Source organism: Hemiscyllium ocellatum, chromosome 7 (genome assembly GCF_020745735.1).
Source record: "Hemiscyllium ocellatum isolate sHemOce1 chromosome 7, sHemOce1.pat.X.cur, whole genome shotgun sequence".
Lineage (NCBI taxonomy): Eukaryota > Metazoa > Chordata > Chondrichthyes > Orectolobiformes > Hemiscylliidae > Hemiscyllium > Hemiscyllium ocellatum.
The window spans coordinates 13,248,916-13,270,007 of record NC_083407.1 but is presented as its reverse complement, the minus strand read 5'-3'; the positions used below and the strand labels follow the sequence as shown (position 1 = coordinate 13,270,007).

The following is a 21,092-nucleotide window of genomic DNA, read 5'->3' as shown; positions in this document are numbered from 1 at the left end:
GCTAAGATTTGCTTTCCAAAAATGCAGCACTTTGCATTTATCTGTCACTTCTCAGCCCATTGGCCCATCTGGTCCAGATCCTGTTGTAATCTGAGGTAACCCTCTTTGCTGTCCACTACACCTCCAATTTTGGTGTCATCTGCAAACTTACTAACTGCACCTCTTATGCTCACATCCAAATCATTTATGTAAATGACAAAAAGTAGAGAACCCAGCACTGATCCTTGTGGCACTCCACTGGTCACAGGCTTCCAGTCTGAAAAACAACCTTCCACCACCACCCTCTGTCTTCTACCATTGAGCCAGTTCTGTATCCAATGGCTAGTTCCCCCTGTATTCCATTAGATCTAACCTTGCTAATCAGTCTCCCATGGGGAACCTTGTCGAATGCCTTACTGAAGTCCATTTGGATCACAGCTACCGCTCTGCCCTCATCAATCCTCTTTGTTACTTCTTCAAAAAACTCAATCAAGTTTGTGAGACATGAATTCTCACGGACAAAGCCATGTTGACTATCTCTAATCAGTCCTTGCCTTTCCAACAAATGTACATCCTGTCCCTCAGGATTCCCTCCAACAACCTGCCCACCACCGAGGTCAGGCTCACCGGTCTTTAGTTCCCTGGCTTGTCTTTACCACCCTTCTTAAACAGTGGCACCATGTTAGCCAACAGCCAGTCTTCCGGCACCTCACCTGTGACTATCGATGATACAAATATCTCAGCAAGGGGCCTAGCAATCACTTCTCTAGCTTCCCACAGAGTTCTCGGGTACACCTGATCAGGTCCTGGGGATTTATCCATTTTTAACCGTTTCAAGACATCCAGCACTTCCTTCTCTGTAATCTGGACATTTTGCAAGATGTCACCATCGATTTCCCCACAGTCAATATCTTCCACACCCTTTTCCACAATAAATACTGATGCAAAATACTCATTTAGTATTTCCCCCATTTTCTGCAGCTCCACACAAAGGCCACCTTGCTGATCTTTAAGGGGCCCTATTCTCTCCCTAGTTACCCTTTTGTCCTTAACATACTTGTAAAAACCCTTTGGATTCTCCTTAATTCTATTTGCCAAAACTATCTCATGTCCCCTTTTTGCCCTCCTAATTTCCCTCTTAAGTATACTCCTACTTTCTTTATACTCTCAGGATTCACTCGATCTATCCTGTCTATAACTGACATATGCTTCCTTAACCAAACCCTCAATTTCTTTAGTCATCCAGCATTCCCTATACCTACCAGCCTTCCCTTTCATCCTGACAGGAATATACTTTCTCTGGATTCTCGTTATCTCTTTTCTGAAGGTTTCCCATTTTCCAGCCGTCCCTTTACCTACAAACATTTGCCTCCAATCAGCTTTTGAAAGTTCTTGCCAAGTTGCATCAAAATTGACCTTTCTCCAAATTAGAACTTCAACTTTTAGATCTGGTCTATCCTTTTCCATCACTATTTTAAAACGAATAGAACTATGGTTGCTGGCCCCAAAGTGCTTCCCCATTGACACCTCAGTCACCTGCTGTGCCTTATTTCCCAAGAGTAAGTCAAGCTTTGCACCTTCCCTAGTAGGTACATCCACGTACTGAATCAGAAAATTGTCTTGTCCGCACTTAACAAATTCCTCTCCATCTAAACCTTTAACACTATGGCAGTCCCAGTCTTTGTTTGGAAAGTTAAAATCCCCTACCATAACTACCCTATTATTCTTACAGATAACTGAGATCTCCTTACAAGTTTGTTTCTCAATTTCCCTCAGACTATTAGGGAGTCTATAATACAATCCCAATAAGGGATCATCCCTTTATATCCCTTTCTTATTTCTCAGTCCCACCCAAATAACTTCCCTGGATGTATTTCCGGGAATATCCTCCCTCAGCACAGCTGTAATGCTATCCATTATCAAAAACGCCACTCCCCCTCCTCTTTTGCCTCTTTTTCTGACCTCCTGTAGTTTTTTTATCTTGGAACATTAAGCTGCCAGTCCTCTCCATCCTTGACCCACATTTCTATAATTGCTAAGATATCCCAGTCCCATATTCCTAACCATGCCCTGAGTTCATCTGCCTTCCCTGTTAGGCCCCTTGCATTGAAATAAATGCAGTTTAATTTATTAGTCCTACCTTGTCCCTGCCTGCCCTGACTGTTTGACTCATTTCTATTCTCAACTGTACCAGTCTCAGATTGATCTCTTCCCTCACAATCTCCCTGGGTCCCCCCCTCCCCCCCCTCACAATCTCCCTGAGTCCCACCCCCCCCACCTTACTAATTTAAATCCTCCTGAGCAGTTCTAGCAAATTTCCCTGCCAGTATATTAGTCCCCTTCCAATGTGGGTGCAATCCGTCCTTCTTATACAGGTCACTTCTACCCCAAAAGAGATTCCAATGATCCAAAAATGTGAATCTTTCTCCCATACACCAGCTCCTCAGCCATGCATTCATCTGCTCTATCCTCCTATTCCTGCCCTCACTAGCTCGTAGCACTGGGAGTAATCCAGAAGTTACTACCCTTGAGGATCTCCTTTTTAAATTTCTTCCTAACTCTCTGTAATCTCCCTTCAGAATCTCAACCTTTTCTCTTCTTATATCGTTGGTTCCAATGTGGACAATGACCTCTTGCTGGCCCCTCTCCCCCATGAGAACATTCTGCACCCTCGCTGAGACATCCTTGATCCTGGCACCAGGGAAACAACACGCCATTCTGCTTTTTCTCTGCTGGCCACAGAAACATCTGTCTGTACCTCTGACTACAGAATCCCCTACCACAATTGATCCCTTGGAAGCCAACATACCCCTCGTTGCATTAGAGCCAGAATCTCAATACCAGAAACACGGCTGTTCATGCCACATTCACCTGAGAATCCATCACCCCCTACATTTTCCAAAACAGCATACCTGTTTGAAATGGATATATCCACAAAAGACTCCTGGTCTAGGTGCCTACCTCTCTTACATTTTCTGGAGTTAACCCATCTATGTGACTGTATCTGAGACTTTCCCCCCTTCCTATAACTGCCATCCATCACATACTGTTGCTGTTGCAAATTCCTCATTGCTTCTAACTGTCTCTCCAACCGATCCATTCGATCTGATCAGGTTCGCATCCAACAGCATTTATGGCAGATATAATCCGCAGTAACCCCTAAACTCTCTTTAAACTCCCATATCTGACAAGAAGTACATATCACTGCAAAGGCCATTTTCGCTCTTCACAATCTACAAACCCAGAAAATAACACTGTCCTATTCCTCTACAAAACACTGCACCAGATTAAATTAATAGTTATGGCTTATATTTTAAGTTTAATCAAGAGACTTATCTCCAAAGATATATAATCAAGAAAGAACCCACTGCCTTTCTGTTGGACAGACTTAAAACAATGATTAATTTATCTGATTCTGTGTTGTTAACTTTGTCCAACCGTCCCTCCAAGATTAGTTGTGAAATTCACTGATTGTTAATTTTCCCAGATGCACTCCGATGTCCAGCGACACATGAATTCAAAAACTGCAAAGGCAGTAACTGTGCAGGTTCTCTCTCTCATAGAGGCATACAGCATGGAAACTGATCCATCAGTCCAGTTAGTCCACAAGGACCATAATCCCAAACTAAACTAGCCCCACTTGCCTGGTTTGGCCCATATCCCTCCAAACCTTTCTTATTTATGTAATTACCCAAATGTCTTTTAAATGTTGCAACTGTACCTGCATTCACCACTTCCTCTGGAAGTTCATTCTACACACTAACCACTCTCTGCATAAAAAAATTTCCCTTGTGTCCTTTTTAAATCTTTCTCCTCTCACCTTGAACCTATGCCCTCTAGTTTCTCTCATTTTGAACACCACCATCCGCACCCCTAGGGATAAGACCTTTGCTATTCACCTTAGCTATGCCCCTCATTACTTTAGGAACCTCGATAAGGTCATCTCTCAATCTCCTACGCTCCAATGAAAAAAGGCACAGCCGATTCCAGCCTAATTTTATAACTGAAACCTTCCATTCCCAGTAACATCCTGGTCAATCTTTTCTGAAACCTGTCCAGTTTAATAATTTCCATCCTATAACAGGGCAACCAAAACTGAATACAGTACTCCAGAAGAGGTCTCACCAATGTCCTGCACAACCTCAACATCATGTCCCAACCCCGGTACTCAAAGGTCTGTCAACCTACGTTTTATACTCAGGTCTCTGGAATGATACTTGAATGCATGACACAGATCATGATGTGATGGGTGCAGTGTGTACTGATGTCCCCATTGAGAACTTGCTGTCCCACCTAAGCTGTGTAATAGTCTTCAGCAGTTGTCTGAAGGTTACCAGGTTCCTCTGCTTATCTGTAATAAGTCCATACAGCTAATTTTTTCTCCTTTATAATACATTTACAATGCACAGTGCATTAATCCACAAAAGCCATCGCTCTGGAGACAAGATTAGTGCAGGAATTTTATAATAAGCTTGGCTTTTAGCCAACAAAGATAAACCTTCAGTTTAAACAAAGCATAAATCAGATTTGATGCCTTGATTATAAACAGGATTACCAAAAGCAAATTCCACTCCTGCCCGCTCAAAAAAAAACAAACTCATTAACAGTCTGGGCTCTTTGCAGCTCTTTTTTAGAATCCCACATGCATAGAATGAGGCCATTCAGTCCAGCATGCTTGAGTCAGCTCTTTGAAGACAGTAATGGATTGAGTGAAGTCGATGGGATAGTGTGGGAGGAGGCCATTCTGCCTGACAAGCCTGCTCCACCAGTTAGTAAGATCGTGACTGATCTGAGCATACCCTCAACTCCATATTCCCACTTACCCCCACGGTGACCTTTCACCCCCATCATTGCCAAGAATTGATCTACCTCATGAATCATTGGAGTTTAGATGAATGAGAGGTAGTCTTGTTGAGATATTGAGGATTCCTAGAGGGGTTAACAGGGTAAAAGCTAAAGGGATGTTTCCCCTCATGGGAAAGTCTAGGATCAGAGGGTATCATCTCAGAATAAAAGGGAGCTAACTTAGGGCTGAGATGAGGAGAAATTTCTTCTCTCAGAGAGTTCTGAGTCTTTGGAGTTCCTGGCCACAGGGAGCTGTGAGCTCAGAGTCCTTGTATTTATTTAAGGTTGAGATAGATTCTTGATCAGTTGGGGAATCAAGAATTAAGGAGGAAGTGCAGGAAAGTGGACATGAGAAATACAATGAAGGGCTCAAACAGCCCACTCCTGCTCCTACTCCTATTTGTGATGGTCTTATGGTGTCTGCCTTAAAATTATTCAAGACTCTGCTTCCATTGGGATTTGAGAAAGAAAGATTCAATGTAAGGGCAGTTGGGGATGGGTGACAAATGCTGGATATGCTAATAATGCCAAGACACATGAATGGAAAAGAATATTCCACTGCTACTGGCTTTTTAAAACATTCACTCATGGGATGAGAACATCACTGACTAAGCCACCATTTATTGCCCATCCCTAATTCCTTAGAGGGCAGTTAAGAGTCAACTATATTTCTATTTGTCTGGAGTCACATATAGGCCAGACTAAGTAAGGATGGCAATCTCCTTCCCTAAAGAATATCAGTGAACCAGATGGGTTTTTCCCAACAATTAGGAGAAAGTGAGGACTGCAGATGGCTGGAGATCAGAGTCGACCGTGTGGAGTGCTGGAAAAGCACAGCAGGTCATGCAGCGTCTGAGGATCAGGAGAATCGACGCTTCAGGCAGGAGCCTTTATCTTTCCTGATGAAGGGCTAGGCCCGAAATGTCAATTGTCCTTTTCCCAACAATTTACAGTGAATTCATGGTCATCATTAGTCTCCGAATTCCAGAGGAAGTGAGCCCAGGTCCCTGGAACATTAATAGATTAACAAGCCAGCGATAATCCACCTGGGCCATTGCCTCCCCCTTCTCTTTACCCCATTTCCTTTTCGAAGCCTACCTAGTGATCATTTGCCTAAAAATGGCAAAGTATTGCAAATGTTTACGATGGGGAAGATGGGGGTGGGGCAGGCCTTGAACTAACCTCAACCCAATCAATTTTCGATATGAGGAGAGTCAGAAGATGCTGGGATTGCACTCCTGAGAACACAGAAAGCTGAGTGGAAATATTCAAAGTTCTGAAAGGGTTTGATACATGGGTGAAACTGTGTCTACTGACAAAAGAGTCAGTAATCCTCAAGATTTGGATAATAGATAGTTGGTAAAGGAAAGAAGACAAGAAGGCTTATTTTTAAGGCAGTGAGTTGATCTGATCTGCCATTGAAGCAGATTGAGTCATAACTTTCAGAAGGGAATCCAATAAATACTCAAACATAGAAACATTTTCAGGTCTGCAAGGGTTGGCCAGGGGGAGAACAGTTAATTGGACAGCTCTTTTAAGGTTTGGCACAGGCATGATGAACCAAATGACCTCCTTCTGGAGGGTATCATTCAAGAGATGACCTTCAAGGATCTCCAGCAACTTCACAGAAGCATTGCAAAAGGAGGCCATTCGGCCCATCTCGTCTGCACCGACTCTTCAAACGAGCAAATCACTCCCTCCATTTTCCCGCTATTGCACATCCTGCCTTTTCCAGTCCAATCTTTTTGAATGACTGGATTGAGGCTGACTTCATCAAAGAAACCCCATCCCATTTGAGGAAGGTGTGAGGACTAGTGATCACCAGATTAAGAGTTTAGGTGGGAAGTACAAGCAATGAATGGAACTGAATTGTATCAGCTTTATTGTCAACTGTACTCGAATGAGGGCAGCACAGTGGCTCAGTGGTTAGCATTGCTGCCTCACAGCATCAGGGCACTGGGTTCGATTCCCACCTGTCTGTGTGGAGTTTGCACATTCTCCCTGTGTCTGTGTGGATTTCCACTGGGTGGTCTGGTTTCCTTCCACAGTCCAAAAAGATGTGCAGGTGAATTGGCCGTGCTAAATTGCCCACAGTGTTAGGTGCGTTAGTCAGGGGTAAATATAGGGTAGGGGAATGGGTTTGGGTGGGTTTCTCTTCACGGGGCAGTGTAGACTTGCTGGGCCGAAGGGCCTGTATTCACACTGAAGAGAATTTAATCTAATCTAAAAGTTTACAGATGCCACATTCCACACACCAACTTAGGTACAAAGGTACCTGGGTACAGATTCTTGAAGCTTGGTACTATAGGTCCGAGGAATAAACTAGAAAGATAAAGAAGTAAAAAGTTCACAATATCAGTCTTTCCAACCCAATCGTAGCCTCAAGGGAGACCTCCACTGCCTTGTCGCTGCCTGTGCTGGACCCACCAAAGTGGGCAGAATGGCCTGGAGCTTGATGCCTAATGGGGGCAGAGACAGTGAACAATTTGAAATGATGTTGGATGGACACTTGAGGAAAACACAGTACACCTGCAGGGCTATGGAGATAGAGTTGGGGAATAGAACTGACTGAATTGCTCCACAGAGAGATAACATCGATTCGATGAGCTGAATGGCCTGTTTCAGAGTAAAAATGACTCGGTCTTTCATTGCCTAACATCGAACAACCATGAGCCACCGTTTGACATGAGAGAAGAGGTGGAGGGAAATGCAAAATGTCAGTTTCAAAGCAATTGGAAAGAAAAATAGTCACAGCCTGAATTGCAGAACTGGATTTGTCAGTTTAGAATCAGTCAACCAAATGCAAAACGCGGTTACCTTGATTTCCATTGGATTGTAGAGTTCGTTCTTGTTACCCTGACTGCTGCCTTTGTAATTCAGGTGGTTGGGAGTGGTCGGATGAATGACAGTGGACTCCTGAGATTGTCTGTGGCATCGCTGGCAGTACGCGTAGATCAGAAGGGTGATGAGGGTGGCACCCAGGAAGCAGGAGACTCCAGTGGCAATCAGATGGTACACACTAAAGGCTGAGTGAATGAATGGTTAGGATCTTAAGAGCTATACCAGACGAAAAGCCATAATTTACTGTATTATAGTGGAACACAGCTAGGACATGATACCCCTCAACAATGAGTTGCCATTCATCCAAGTCTTAAGACATAAAGCTATGGGGAAGAAGCATCACTATAACACCCTAAAATTCAATCCTTAAGCACACAGCACTGCCTCCTCAGGTTAGTAAGAATAAAAACAGAGGAATCTCATCGAGTGAGCAAAGGGTTGATAACTAAAGGGCAAAGGCTTGAGGTGACTGGTAAAAGAGACTGGAAGTTATTGGTGAAAGAACTGTAGGGGTAAAAAAATCTTCTTTATGCATCAAGTAGATAGGTTTGGGAAGGCACTGTATGATAAGCTGCTGAGTATAGATTTAATACCAGCTTTCAATAGGGAATTGGCTAGATCAGAAAGAAACACAGGGGATGTGAGATAAAGGCAACAGCGAGGCAGCTTCAACTTGATTGTTTTTGATTGAGCTGGGAGGGATATGATGGGCCGACTGACCTCTTTCTGCTCTGTATCATTTTACGATCCTATCAGGTTTGCATTGGGAGAAAGTAACAAACATAGAAACTAGAGAAGGCCATTCGGCCCCTTGAGCCGGCTCTTCCCTTCAATAAGATTATGGCTTTAACCTCAATTCTACATTCCTGCCCGTCCCTCAATAATCTTTCCTCCCCTTGATAATCAAGAATCTATCCTCCACAGCCTTAAAAATATTTGAAGGGATAGCATAAAAGCAAAAGAGAAAACATATAATGTGGTGAAGGGCAATGGATTGGGAAGCTTACAAAGGCAACAATGAAAGAAATAAGGAGGGAGAAGATTAAATATGAGGGTAAGCTAGCTACTAACATCAAGGAAGATGGGAAGAGTTTCTTTAGACATATAAAGGGCAAAAGAGAGGCAAAAGAGGATATTGGGCCGCTGGAAAATGACACTGGTGGGGAATAAGGAAATGGCCGAGGAACTGAATAATTACTTTGTGTCAGTCTTCATGGTGGAAGACACGAGTAATATCCCAAAAATTCAAAAGATTGAGGGGGCAGAGCTGAGTATGGTGGTCATCACCACAGAGAAGTTGCTAGAAAAACTGAATGGCCTGGAGGTGGATAAATCACCTGGACCAGATGGACTATACCCCAGAGGTCTGAGGAAGATAGCTGAAGAGATATGGGAGGTGTTAGTGGTGATCTTTCAGGAATTAGATCTCATGGAATACAGGGAGAACTAGCCATTTGGATACATAACTGGCTCAGAGGTAGAAGACAGAGGGTGGTGGTGGAGGGTTGTTTTTCAGACTGGAGGCCTGTGACTAGTGGAGTGCCACAAGGATCGATGCTGGGTCCTCTACTTTTTGTCATTTACATAAATGATTTGGATGCAAGCATAAGAGGTACAGTTAGTAAGTTTGCAGATGACACCAAAATTGGAGGTGTAGTGGACAGCGAAATGGGTTACCTCTGATTACAACAGGATCTTGACCAGTTGGGCAGATGGAGTTTAATTCAGCTAAATGCGAGGTGTTGCAGTTTGGGAAAGCAAATCTTAGCAGGACTTATACACTTAATGGTAAGGTCCTAGGGAGTGTTGCTGAACAAAGAGACCTTGGAGTGCAGGTTCAAAGCTCCTTGAAAGTGGAGTCACAGGTAGATAGGATAGTGAAGAAGGCGTTTGGTATGCTTTCCTTTATTGGTCAGAGTATTGAGTACAGGAGTTGAGAGGTCATGTTGCGGCTGTACATTGGTTAGGCCACTGTTGGAATATTGCATGCAATTCTGGTCTCCTTCCTATTGGAAAGATGTTGTGAAACTTGAAAGGGTTCAGAAAAGATTTACAAGGATGTTGCTAGGGTTGGAGGATTTGAGCTACAGGGAGAAGCTGAACAGGCTGGGGCTGTTTTCCCTGGAGCGACGGAGGCTGAGGGGTGACCTATAGAGGTTTACAAAATTATGAGGGGCATGGATAAATAGGATAAGTAGGCAGTCTTTTCCCTGGGGTCGGGAAGTCCAGAACTAGGGGGCATAGGTTTAGGGTGAGAGGGGAAAGATATAAAAGAGACCTAAGGGGCAACTTTTTCACGCAGAGCGTGGTACATGTATGGAATGAGCTGGAGGCTGATACAATTACAACATTTAAGAGGCATTTGGATGGGCATATGAATAGGAAGGGTTTGGAGGGATATGGGCCGGGTGCTGGCAGGTGGGACTAGATTGGGTTGGGATATCTGGTCGGCATGGACGGGTTAGACTGAAGGGTCTGTTTCCATGCTGTACATCTCTATGACTCTATGACTCTAATTGCTAGAGTCTGAGAGGACCCCAGAGGATAGGGAATCACTAACATGACACCCCTATTTAAAAAGGGTGTGAGGCAAAAGATGGAAAATTACAGACCAATTAGCCTAACCTTGGTTGTGGGTAAGATCCTGGAATCCAATTTGTAGGATGAAATTTCTGAATACTTGGAAGTGAATGGTAAAATAGGGTATGGTTTCATTAAGGAGAGGTCATGCCTGCCAAATTTGCTCGAATTCTTTGAGGAATTAACGAGCAGGTTAGACCAAAGAGAGCCAATGGATGTTATCTACCTGGACTTCAAGGAGGCCTTTGAGAAGGTGCTGCACAGGAGGCTACTGAGTAAGGTAAGAGACCATGGTGTTAGAAGCAAGGTGCTAGCGTGGATAGAAGCAGAGAAAAGGGTCCTTCTCAGGATAGCAGCTGGTGACAAGTGGTCCGTAAGGCTTCGTTTTGGGACCACAACTTTTCACTTTATACATTAACAATCTAGATGAAGGAACTGAAGGCATTCTGGCTAAATTTGCAGATGATACAAAGATAGATAGAGGAAAAGGTAGCGTTGAGGAGGTGGGGAGGTAGCAGAAGGATTTGGATAGGTTAAGAGAGTGAGCCAACTGGCAGATGGAGTACAACATGGGAAAGTATGAAGTCATGCACTTTGTTAGAAAGAATAGAGGCATGGACTATTTTCTAAATGGGGAGAAAAGTCTGAAGTGCAAAGAGACTTGGGAGTTTTAATGCAGGATTCTCTCTTAAGATAAACTTGCAGGTTGACTCAGTAGTTAGGAAGTCAAATGCAATGATGGTATTTATTTTGAGATGACTTGAATATAAAAGCAGGGATGTACTTCTGAAGGTCTATAAGGCTCTGGTCAGACCACATTTGGAGTGTGGTGCTCAGTTTTGGGCCACATATCTCAGGAAAGATGTACTGACCTTGCAGTGTGTTCAGAGAAGGTTCACAAGGATGGTCCCAGGAATGAAAACCTTAACGTATGAGAAACATTTGAGGACTTTGGTCTAAACTCAATGGAGTTTAGAAGGATGAGGGGGTCTAACTGAAACTTACAGAATACTGAATGGCCTGGACAGAGGTGATGTTGGGAAGATGTTTCCATTGGTGGGAGAGACTAGGACCCAAGGGCACAGCCTTAGAATAAAGGGAAGACCTTTTAGAATGGGGATAAGGAGAAACTTCTTCAGCCTGAGGGTGAATTTATGGAGTTCATTGCCTTGGAAGGCTGTGAAGGCCAGGTCATTGAGTACATTTAAGACTAAGATAGATAGGTCTTGAATGTCAAGGGATCAAGGGTTACATGGAGAAAGCGGAAGAATGAGATTGAGAAACTTATCAGCCATGACTGAATGGTGGAACAGACATGAAATGGCCTACTTTCTGCTCCTATGTCTTATGGTCTTATTTAGAGATTCTGCATTCACTGCCTTTTGAGGAAGGGAATTCCAAAGACTCACAATCCTTTGACAGAAACAAGATTGTCCTCATTTCTTGAAATGGGTGACATTTTCTTTTTGAATTATGACCCCTGGTTCTACTCTCCCACAAGAGAAAACATCCTTTACTCATTCACACAGTCAAGTCCTCTCAGAATCTTACGCGTTTTAATCAAGTCACCTGTGACTTTTCTAAAGTCCAGAGGATATAGGGCTAGTCTTTTCTCAAAAGGCAATTCATTCATTCCAGGCATTAGAGCAGTAAACCCAACGTAGTTGAGAATGAGAGCTAGTGATGTAACTGGGAGTGGGAGATAGACAGAAACCTGGAAACAGCAGATAGCGATGTATCTGCAAATGGAAGATAGTGATGAATCTGGGAACTGAATATATTGATCTTACTGGGAATGAGAGATAATGATAAAACTGGGCAATGATTCATCATAGAGAGTTCTGCTGCAGTCTCAGCATTTGGTGGTAAAACATGCTATAATCTCTCATGACTCCAAAAGACTTACGAAGCAGTTCTCTGTCAGGACTCACCTCCACAGCTGCTGTCACTCCCAATGGCCGACTGGATCACTGCAACAGAAAACAAAAGTAATATTTAACCTGAGAGCAGTGGGACCTCAAAGCCCAACAGCAATAGATTCTTAGATTGCAATCAGAAGTCACATTGGTGTCGTGCTTATGTGACTGGTTGAGTGATCAAAAAAATCTGGAAGTCCTGAGATTGTAAGTTCAAACACCACCACGACAATTTGAAGATTTGAAGTCAATGAATTCAGTCAAAGAAAAAAGTCTGGAACTAAAAAGGCAGTTATCAATGTGGGTAATGTTACTGGTCTAATAATCCAGGCTCATGGTGTAGCGACATGGACACAAATCCCACAATAGCAACTAATGGCAGTTGACTTGAGTGAATTATTCTGGAATTGGAAGCTAGTCTCAGTCATGATTGCCATGACAACAATGATTGCCATAAGAAAACACACATTTGATCCACTAACAGCCTTTGGAGGAGGACTTCCTGAACTGGTCTGGCCTACATGTGACTCCAGACCCACAGCTAAGCAACTGACTCTCAACTGCCCTCTGAAACGGCCCGAACATGCCACTCAGGTAAAGGGCTATTCAGGAAGGGCAACAAATATTGGCCTTGCCAGCCAATGCCCACTTCCCATGAGAGAGTAAAAATAAAGCAAAATGAAGCTCTCAAACTGTCATACAAGTCCAGCCAATTTACCATAGTTCTGGTTATGACTTCCTTATCAACATTTTTGGCTCTCAACTTCTCGCGGAAACTGCGGAGCAATTTCTGTCCAAAAGGACAATGGGTTTCCAATGTTAGAATCCCAACCATCATCGCTCTGTAGGGAAGCCACTAATTAAAAATGCAAAGGATCAAGTTTCCCTTCCGGTTTCAGTTGATTTAGGAAAAGTCTCAGTTTAATATGCGATCCTGTCTCTCAAAACTAACCTGTCAGAATAAATATAACTAATTTTGAATTTCAGTTCCTCCCATTAGCTAATTGAACACAACAAGATCCAATAGACTGCCGTGAAACATTGAGAGGTTCACAGAGGCAGAGGCAGGTAATTCTGCCCATTGAGACTGTGCCAGCCAAAGGAAGGGCTAACTGCCTTTTAGTTTTAAGTCTGTAGCCTTATACATTACAATAGGTGAGTGGGGGTAGGGATGAAGGTGATAGGTCAGGGAGGAGGGGGGGGGGAAGGACCCCTTCACTCACCTCCAACACACTCCATCCACCTGGACACCCCGCGCTGGCCTATTACCTGCCCTCGACCTCTTCATTTCCAACTGCAGCCGGGACATTAACCGCCTCAACCTGTCTACCCACCTCCCCCACTCCAACCTCTCACCCTCTCAAACGCGCATCCCTCCACTCCCCTGCTCCAATCCCGACCTCACCATCAAGCCAGCAGATAAAGGGGGCGCAGTGGTAGTCTGGCGCACTGACCTCTACACCGCTGAAGCCAGAAGCCAACTTGAAGACACCTCCTCCTACTGCCCCCTTGACCATGACCCCACCCCCCATCACCAAACCATCATCCCCCAGACCATACAGAACCTCATCACCTCAGGAGATCTCCCACCCACAGCTTCCAACCTCATAGTCCGGGAACCCCTTACAGCCCGGTGCTACCTCCTTCCCAAGATCCACAAGCCTGACCACCCTGGCCGACCCATTGTCTCAGCATGCTCCTGCCCCACTGAACTCATCTCTACCTACCTCGACGCTGTCCTATCCCCCCTAGTCCAGGAACTCCCCACATACGTTCGAGAGACCACCCATGCCCTCCACCTCCTCCAAGACTTCCGTTTCCCTGGCCCCCAACGTCTCATCTTCACCATGGATATCCAATCCCTCTACACCTCCATCTGCCATGACCAGGGCCTCCAAGCCCTCCATTTCTTCCTTTCCCGACGTCCCCAACAGTACCCTTCCACCGACACTCTCATTCATTTGGCTGAACTGGTCCTCACCCTTAACAATTTCTCCTTTGAAACCTCCCACTTCTTCCAGACCAAAGGGGTAGCCATGGGCACCCGTATGGGCCCCAGCTATGCCTGTCTCTTTGTTGGCTACGTAGAACAGTCCATCTTCCGTAGTTACACTGACACCACTCCCCACCTCTTCCTCCGCTACATTGATGACTGCATTGGCGCCACCTCATGCTCCCGCGAGGAGGTTGAGCAATTCATCAACTTCACCAACACATTCCACCCTGACCTTAAATTTATCTGGACCATCTCTGACACCTCCCTCCCCTTCCTGGACCTCTCCATCTCCATTAATGACAACCAACTTGACACTGACATTTTGTATAAACCCGACTCCCACAGCCACCTGGATTACACCTCTTCCTACCTGCAAAAATGCCATCCCGTATTCCCAATTCCTCCGCCTCCACAGTATCTGCTCCCAGGAGGACCAGTTCCACCACAGAACACACCAGATGGCCTCCTTCTTTAGAGACCGCAATTTCCCTTCCCACGTGGTTAAAGATGCCCTCCAACACATCTCGTTCACATCCTGCACCTCCGCCCTCCGACCCCACCCCTCCAACCATAACAAGGACAGAACACCCCTGGTCCTCACTTTCCGCCCTGCCAATCTTTGCATAAACCAAATCATCCGCCGACTTTTCCGCCACCTCCAAACAGACCATCAGGGATATATTTCCCTCCCCACCCCTTTCCATCTTCCGCAAAGACCGTTCCCTCCGTGACTACCTAGTCAGGTCCACGCCCCCCTTACAACCCATCCTCCCATCCTGGCACTTTCCCCTGCCACCACAGGAATTGCAAAACCTGCGCCCACACCTCCTCCCTCACCTCCATCCAAGGCCCTAAAGGAGCCTTCCACATCCATCAAAGTTTTACCTGCACATCCAGCAATATCTTTTATTGTATCTGTTGCTCCTGATGTGGTCTCCTTTACATTGGGGAGACTGGACGCCCCCTAGCAGAGCGCTTTAAGGAACATCTCTGGGAGAACCGCACCAATCGACCCCACCACCCTGTGGCCCAACATTTCAACTCCCCCTCCCACTCGGCCGAGGACATGGAGGTCCTGGGCCTCCTTCACCGCCGCTGCCTCACCACCTGTACACCTGGAGGAAGAACACCTCATCTTTCGCCTCGGAACATTCAAACCCAGAGCATCAACGTGGACTTCACCAGTTTCCTCATTTCCCCTTCCCCCATCTCACCCCAGTTCCAAACTTCCAGCTCAGCACTGTCCCCATGACCTGTCCTACCGGCCTAAGTTCTTTTCCACCTATCCACTCCACCCTCCTCCCTGACCTATCACCTTCATCCCCTCCCCCACTCACCAATTGTACTCTATGCTTCTTTCTCCCCACCCCCACCCTCCTCTTACTTATCTCTCCACCCTTCAGGCTCTCTGCCTGTATTCCAGATGAAGGGCTTTTGCCCGAAACGTCGATTTTCCTGCTCCTCGGATGCTGCCTGAACTGCTGTGCTTTTCCAGCACCACTCTACTCCAGAATCTGGTTTCCAGCATCTGCAGTCATTGTTTTTACCTAGTCTTATAGATTATGCCACCTCAAGACCTGCATTTATATGACGCCTTTCACAACTATCAGATGGTGCAAGGCGAGTTACAGCAGATGAAACACTTTTGAAGCATAATTAATGTTGTAATGTACGAAAGCCAGCAGCCAACTTCCACACAGTAAGATCCCACAGTGATGTGATTATGATCAGAGGGCCTTTCTGAAGTTGTTAAAAGAATGTCCAGTTAAGAAGAGTTAAAAATCACACAACACCAGGTTATAGTCCAACAGATTTATTTGGAAGCACTAGCTTTCGGAGTGCTGCTCCTTTGTCATAAGACAAAGAATTATAGATCTTGCTCCACAACTACCTGATGAAGGAACAACGCTCCGAAAGCTAACATATTGGTTAGGCTACTGTTGGAATATTGCATGCAATTCTGGCCTCCTTCCTATCGGAAAGAAGTTGTGAAACTTGAAAGGATTAAAACAAAAATTACAAGGATGTTGCCAGAGTTGGAGGATTTGAGCTATAGGGAGAGGCTGAACAGGCTGGGGCTGTTTTCCCTGAAGCATCGGAGGCTGAGGGGTGACCTTATAGAGGTTTATAAAATTATGAGGAACATGGAGAGGATAAATAGACAAAGTCTTTTCCCTGGGGTCGGGAAGTGCAGAATGAGAGGGCATAGGTCTAGGGTGAGAGGGGAAAGATATAAAAGAGACCTAAGGGGCAACCTGTTCACACAGAGGATGGTGCGTGTATGGAATGAGCTGCCAGAGGATGTGGTGGAGGCTGGTACAATTACAACATTTGAAAGGCATTTGGATTGGTATATGAATAGGAAGGGTTTGGAGGGATATGGGCCGGTTGCTGGCAGGTGGGACTAGATTGGGTTGGGATATCTGGTCGGCATGGACGGGTTGGACCGAAGGGTCTGTTTCCATCTATGACTCTATGATTGTGACTTCCAAATAAACCTGTTGGACTATAACTTAGTGTTTTGCGATTTTTAACTTTGTCCACCCCAATCTAACACCAGCTCCTCCTCATCATAGTTATGAAGAGTGGATTTCCATTTGGATGATGCTAAGGACGTTCCAATCATCCTTAGTTCAGAAGGATGATAGTTGGGTGAGAGGTGAGGAGAGGGAGTCAGCCAATCAGAGGGCTGATGCTAACCAATAGCTGGGTATTTTACCCTCCTGTACATTGCGTGACGTCAGGAAGAAATGCAGATATTTTCTATGCAGGAAGATGGAACAATTAATCTTTCCCTAACACTAAGTTTCCACAATTTCAAGGAACAACATGGGACAGCTCATGACAACACTCACCTGGAATTTCATTATAGAGACACGGCCGAAACTGGGTGCTGTTCCCCACACATTGCATTGCACCGAGACTCAGAGTCTCACATCGGCGAGTGCGGAACTGTGTGTCTTCCTCAGTGCAGAGGCTCCACTCACTCCACACCGACCAGCCACCTTCAAAATCAGGAAATAATGTTTATAACTTCCAACACCTTTGAATGATTCCGCTGTAACATAACTTCATATTCAATGAAGAAAATGCCTTCATTGAGCAACGTTCTGTCAGGAACGTCTTGGAAAAACTTCATTCACAATGAATTACTGACAAATGATCAGTCAGGCAGCATCCGAGGAGCAGGAGAGACAACATTTCTGAAGAATTCCTGCTCGTCCGATGCTGTCTGTCCTGCTGTGCTTTCCCAGCACCACACTCTGTGACTCTGATCTCCAGCATCTGCAGTCCGCATTTTCTCCTACTGACAAATGGTGATAAGAATGTGTTGTATTTGTCACTCTCATCCAAAGTCCTCCATGTCCTCACCCCTCCCTATCTATGAAACCTTTTCCCACAACAGATCTTACTCGAAACATTAACTTCCCACAGATGCTGCCAGTCTTGCTGAATTTCTCCAGCAATTTATGATTTTGTTTCAGATCTCCAGCATCTGCAGTTCCTTGTTTTATTTTTGTTGTGATTGGAATGAGTTTGGCCAGGTGGATCTCACTGAGTATGAGTTCCCCAATTGTGGGTGTTAGCCTGAGACAAAAAGTGTGGTGCTGGAAAAGCACAGTATCTCCAGAATCTGCAGTCCTCACTTTCTCCGAACTATTAACCTAAGGCAAACAGGGAGTTCTGGATGACAGATGTAAGCAGCAGTCTCAGGGATTCTCCTCACTTTACAGACTGGCTCTGAGTTGGCTGGTGCGAGTCCACGTACTGTGCACTTGTAAATAAAGGGTGACTTGGTGACAAGATACCGGCCCCTGTGGAGTCATTTCAATTGCTGAGGGATATGGAACCCCAGGGAAAGAGAGGAAGAATGAAAATGAGAAGGGAAAACGGAGTGAACCGGGCCGAGATCCTGAAGATGGCAAGTGACAAATAAGTGGTGGGAAGGGACGGATAGATAGGCAGAATGAGAAATGAGAGATAGAGAGAACCAACAACACAGGTTCAACAGCTAATGAGACACACAAACACAAACAGAAAGAGATTAACACAGACGAGACTAAAAACAAAACAAAGAGAGAAAGGAAGATATTCTATTTATCCATTTTTCTCTTCCTTGTATGCAGGACTGAACACACAGATACAGCCACATTATTTCAAAATTGCTTCTGCAGCGTTCTGCAGACAGCAAAATCCATCCTGAAAATGTGCAGAAACCTGACTGTGATGCAAAGTGAGTCTGGTCTGTGTCTAACGTGCTGATGACACAAAGGTTAATCATGAGATGTTTTGAGCAGTGGTGATGCTGGCTATAGAATGGTTAGTTTGAGAACTGGAAGAAAATGCTTGTGGCTATTCATTTATCCAATTATTGACGTCTTTCTGCAGGAACAAGAGGGGAGATTCTTGTGCATAAATCTTAATTAATGAGGGTAATTTGGAAAAAGCATCTCATTATTTCTAATAACCCACTTTGACAAGGGAGTATTACAGCGGTCAACTTGCAACTTTTCAATACTTTTTTTTATTGAAGTTGTTTCCCTGCTGTGCTCAGTGTTCAGTTTTCAGTCACTGGCTGCAGCTCTATACACAATGGAGTCGTTTGGTGCTAACCCTTTCGTGCTCCCAGCTGGGGTTAGTAAGCTGAATCATCATAGAACATAGAACATAGAACATAGAAGGATACAGCGCAGTACAGGCCCTTCGGCCCTCGATGTTGCGCCGACCGAGTCCTACCTAACCTATACTAGCCCAATAACTTCCAAATGCCTATCCAATGCCCGCTTAAATGAACATAAAGAAGGAGAGTTCACCACTGATACGGGCAGGGCATTCCATGAACTCACAACCCGCTGTGTGAAGAATCTACCCCTAACATCTGTCCTATACCTACCACCCCTTAATTTAAAGCTATGTCCCCTAGTAACACCTGACTCCATTAGCGGTAAAAGGTTCTTAGTATCTACCCTATCTAAACCCCTAATCATCTTATACACTTCTATCAGATCTCCCCTAAACCTTCTCTTCTCCAATGAGAACAGCCCCAAGTGCCTCAGCCTTTCCTCATAAGATTTTCCTACCATTCCAGGCAACATCCTGGTAAACCTCCTCTGCACTCGTTCTAAAGCTTCCACATCCTTCCTATAGTATGGCGACCAAAACTGCACACAATACTCCAGATGAGGCCGCACCAGAGTCTTATACAACTGCAACATGACCTCAGGACTCCGGAACTCAATTCCTCTGCCAATAAAGCCCAGTACACCATATGCCTTCCTCACAGCACTATTTACCTGAGTGGCAACTTTCAGAGATCTGTGTACATAGACACCAAGATCCCTCTGCTCATCCACACTACCAAGTAGCCTACCATTAGCCCAGTAATCCATCATCTTGTTATTCCTACCAAAGTGAACGACTTCGCACTTAGCTACATTGAATTCCATTTGCCACATTGGAGGAGGGGCAGCATTAGTCCTGAATTTTCAGCTAGATTGGACAACTGAGATTTCACATTGGACTTGTCATGTTGCTGAGATCAGCCATAATGCCGGAATGTGCTCAAGGGGCTGAATGGCAGCTCCTTGTTTCCTAAGCTCTGAGGAAGTAGAAAAGAGCATCTTTTGCTCCCTTCACAGTCACAGGATGTCTCGAGACATTTTGCAGATAATTAAATGCTTTTAAAACTCCCAGTTGCTGTTGCAACCTGGGAAATGCACCTGCCAATTTGACCACAATTTGGTAACAGCCAGATTACCTCTTTGCGATGCTAATCACAAGTGGAGATGGACCGAGACTCATGGGCAAATTCACTCATTCATCTCTGAAATAGCAGATTGCTTATGTCTGCCCTTGAGAAGGTGGTGGTGAAATATTTTCTTGAACTTCAGCATTTCAGCCTTTAGGGAGAGAATTCTGGGATTTTGACCCAGCAATAGTGAAGGAGCAGTGATATATTTCCAAGTCAGGGTGGTGAGTGGCTTGGAGGGGAACTTGCAGTGGGTGGTATTCCCATGTATCTGCTGCCCTTGTCCTAGATGGAAGTGGCTGAGGGTTTGGAAGGTGCTGTCTGATGATCTTTAATGAATTGCTGCAGTGTGTCTTGTAGGTAGTACACACTGCTGCTACTGAGCGTTGGTGCTGGAGGGAGTGGGTAATTGTGCATGTAGTATCAATCAAGTGGGCTGCTTTGTCCTGGATGGTGTCAAGCTTCTTGAAGTTATTGGAGCTGCATCCATGCAGGCAATGGGGAGTATTCCATCACACTGCCGTGTAGATGGTGGACAGGCTTTGTAGAGTCAGGAGATGTGTTACTTGCTGCAGTATTCCTAGCCTCTGACCTGCTGTTATAGCCACTATGGTCATGTAGTGAGACCAGCTGAGTTTCTAATCAATGGTAACCACTGAGATGTTGATAGTGGGGGATTCAGTGATGGTAATATCACTGAATATCAAGGTGTGGTGGTTAGACTGTCTCTTATTGAAGGTGGATTCTGGATTAGCGGTGCTAGAAGAGCACAGCAGTTCAGGCAGCATTCAAGGAGCAGTAAAATCGACGTTTCGGGCAAAAGCCCTTCATCAGGAGGCCATAGCTTATGTGGTACAAATGTTACTTGCCACTTATCAGACCAAACTGGATATTGTTCAGGTTTTGCTGTAACAATGCACAGTAAATACTGGACAGCCAGCTCATAAAAATTAATGAAAAATGAAAAAAAGCTATGGAGACCAAGCTACTGTGGTCGACAATTCCATGGATTCATCGCCCTTCAAGTGAAGACATTTGTCCTCATTCATGGAAGGATTGGTCTGCCTTACAGATCCACAGCCATAAGGTTAACTCTCAGCTGACTTTTGAAAACACTGTTGTGTTATTAAATGAGCATAGTGTCAATCACCCCCTTTCTCCCAACACTCTTGCATCTGTATAACAC

General features: G+C 44.9%; 1 protein-coding gene across 3 annotated transcripts in view; it reads right to left on the bottom strand.

The window, feature by feature from the left end:
* Positions 1-21,092, bottom strand: part of sema5ba (sema domain, seven thrombospondin repeats (type 1 and type 1-like), transmembrane domain (TM) and short cytoplasmic domain, (semaphorin) 5Ba) — a 339,576-nt gene that overhangs the window by 7,912 nt on the left and 310,572 nt on the right. For all 3 annotated transcript variants that reach the window (XM_060828274.1, XM_060828276.1, XM_060828275.1), the window contains exons 20-22: positions 17,013-17,162; positions 12,177-12,215; positions 7,642-7,850 (exon numbers count right to left, since the gene is read on the bottom strand). In XM_060828274.1, the coding sequence (XP_060684257.1) occupies positions 7,642-7,850; positions 12,177-12,215; positions 17,013-17,162 (398 nt within the window). The remainder of the gene's footprint in view (positions 1-7,641; positions 7,851-12,176; positions 12,216-17,012; positions 17,163-21,092) is intronic.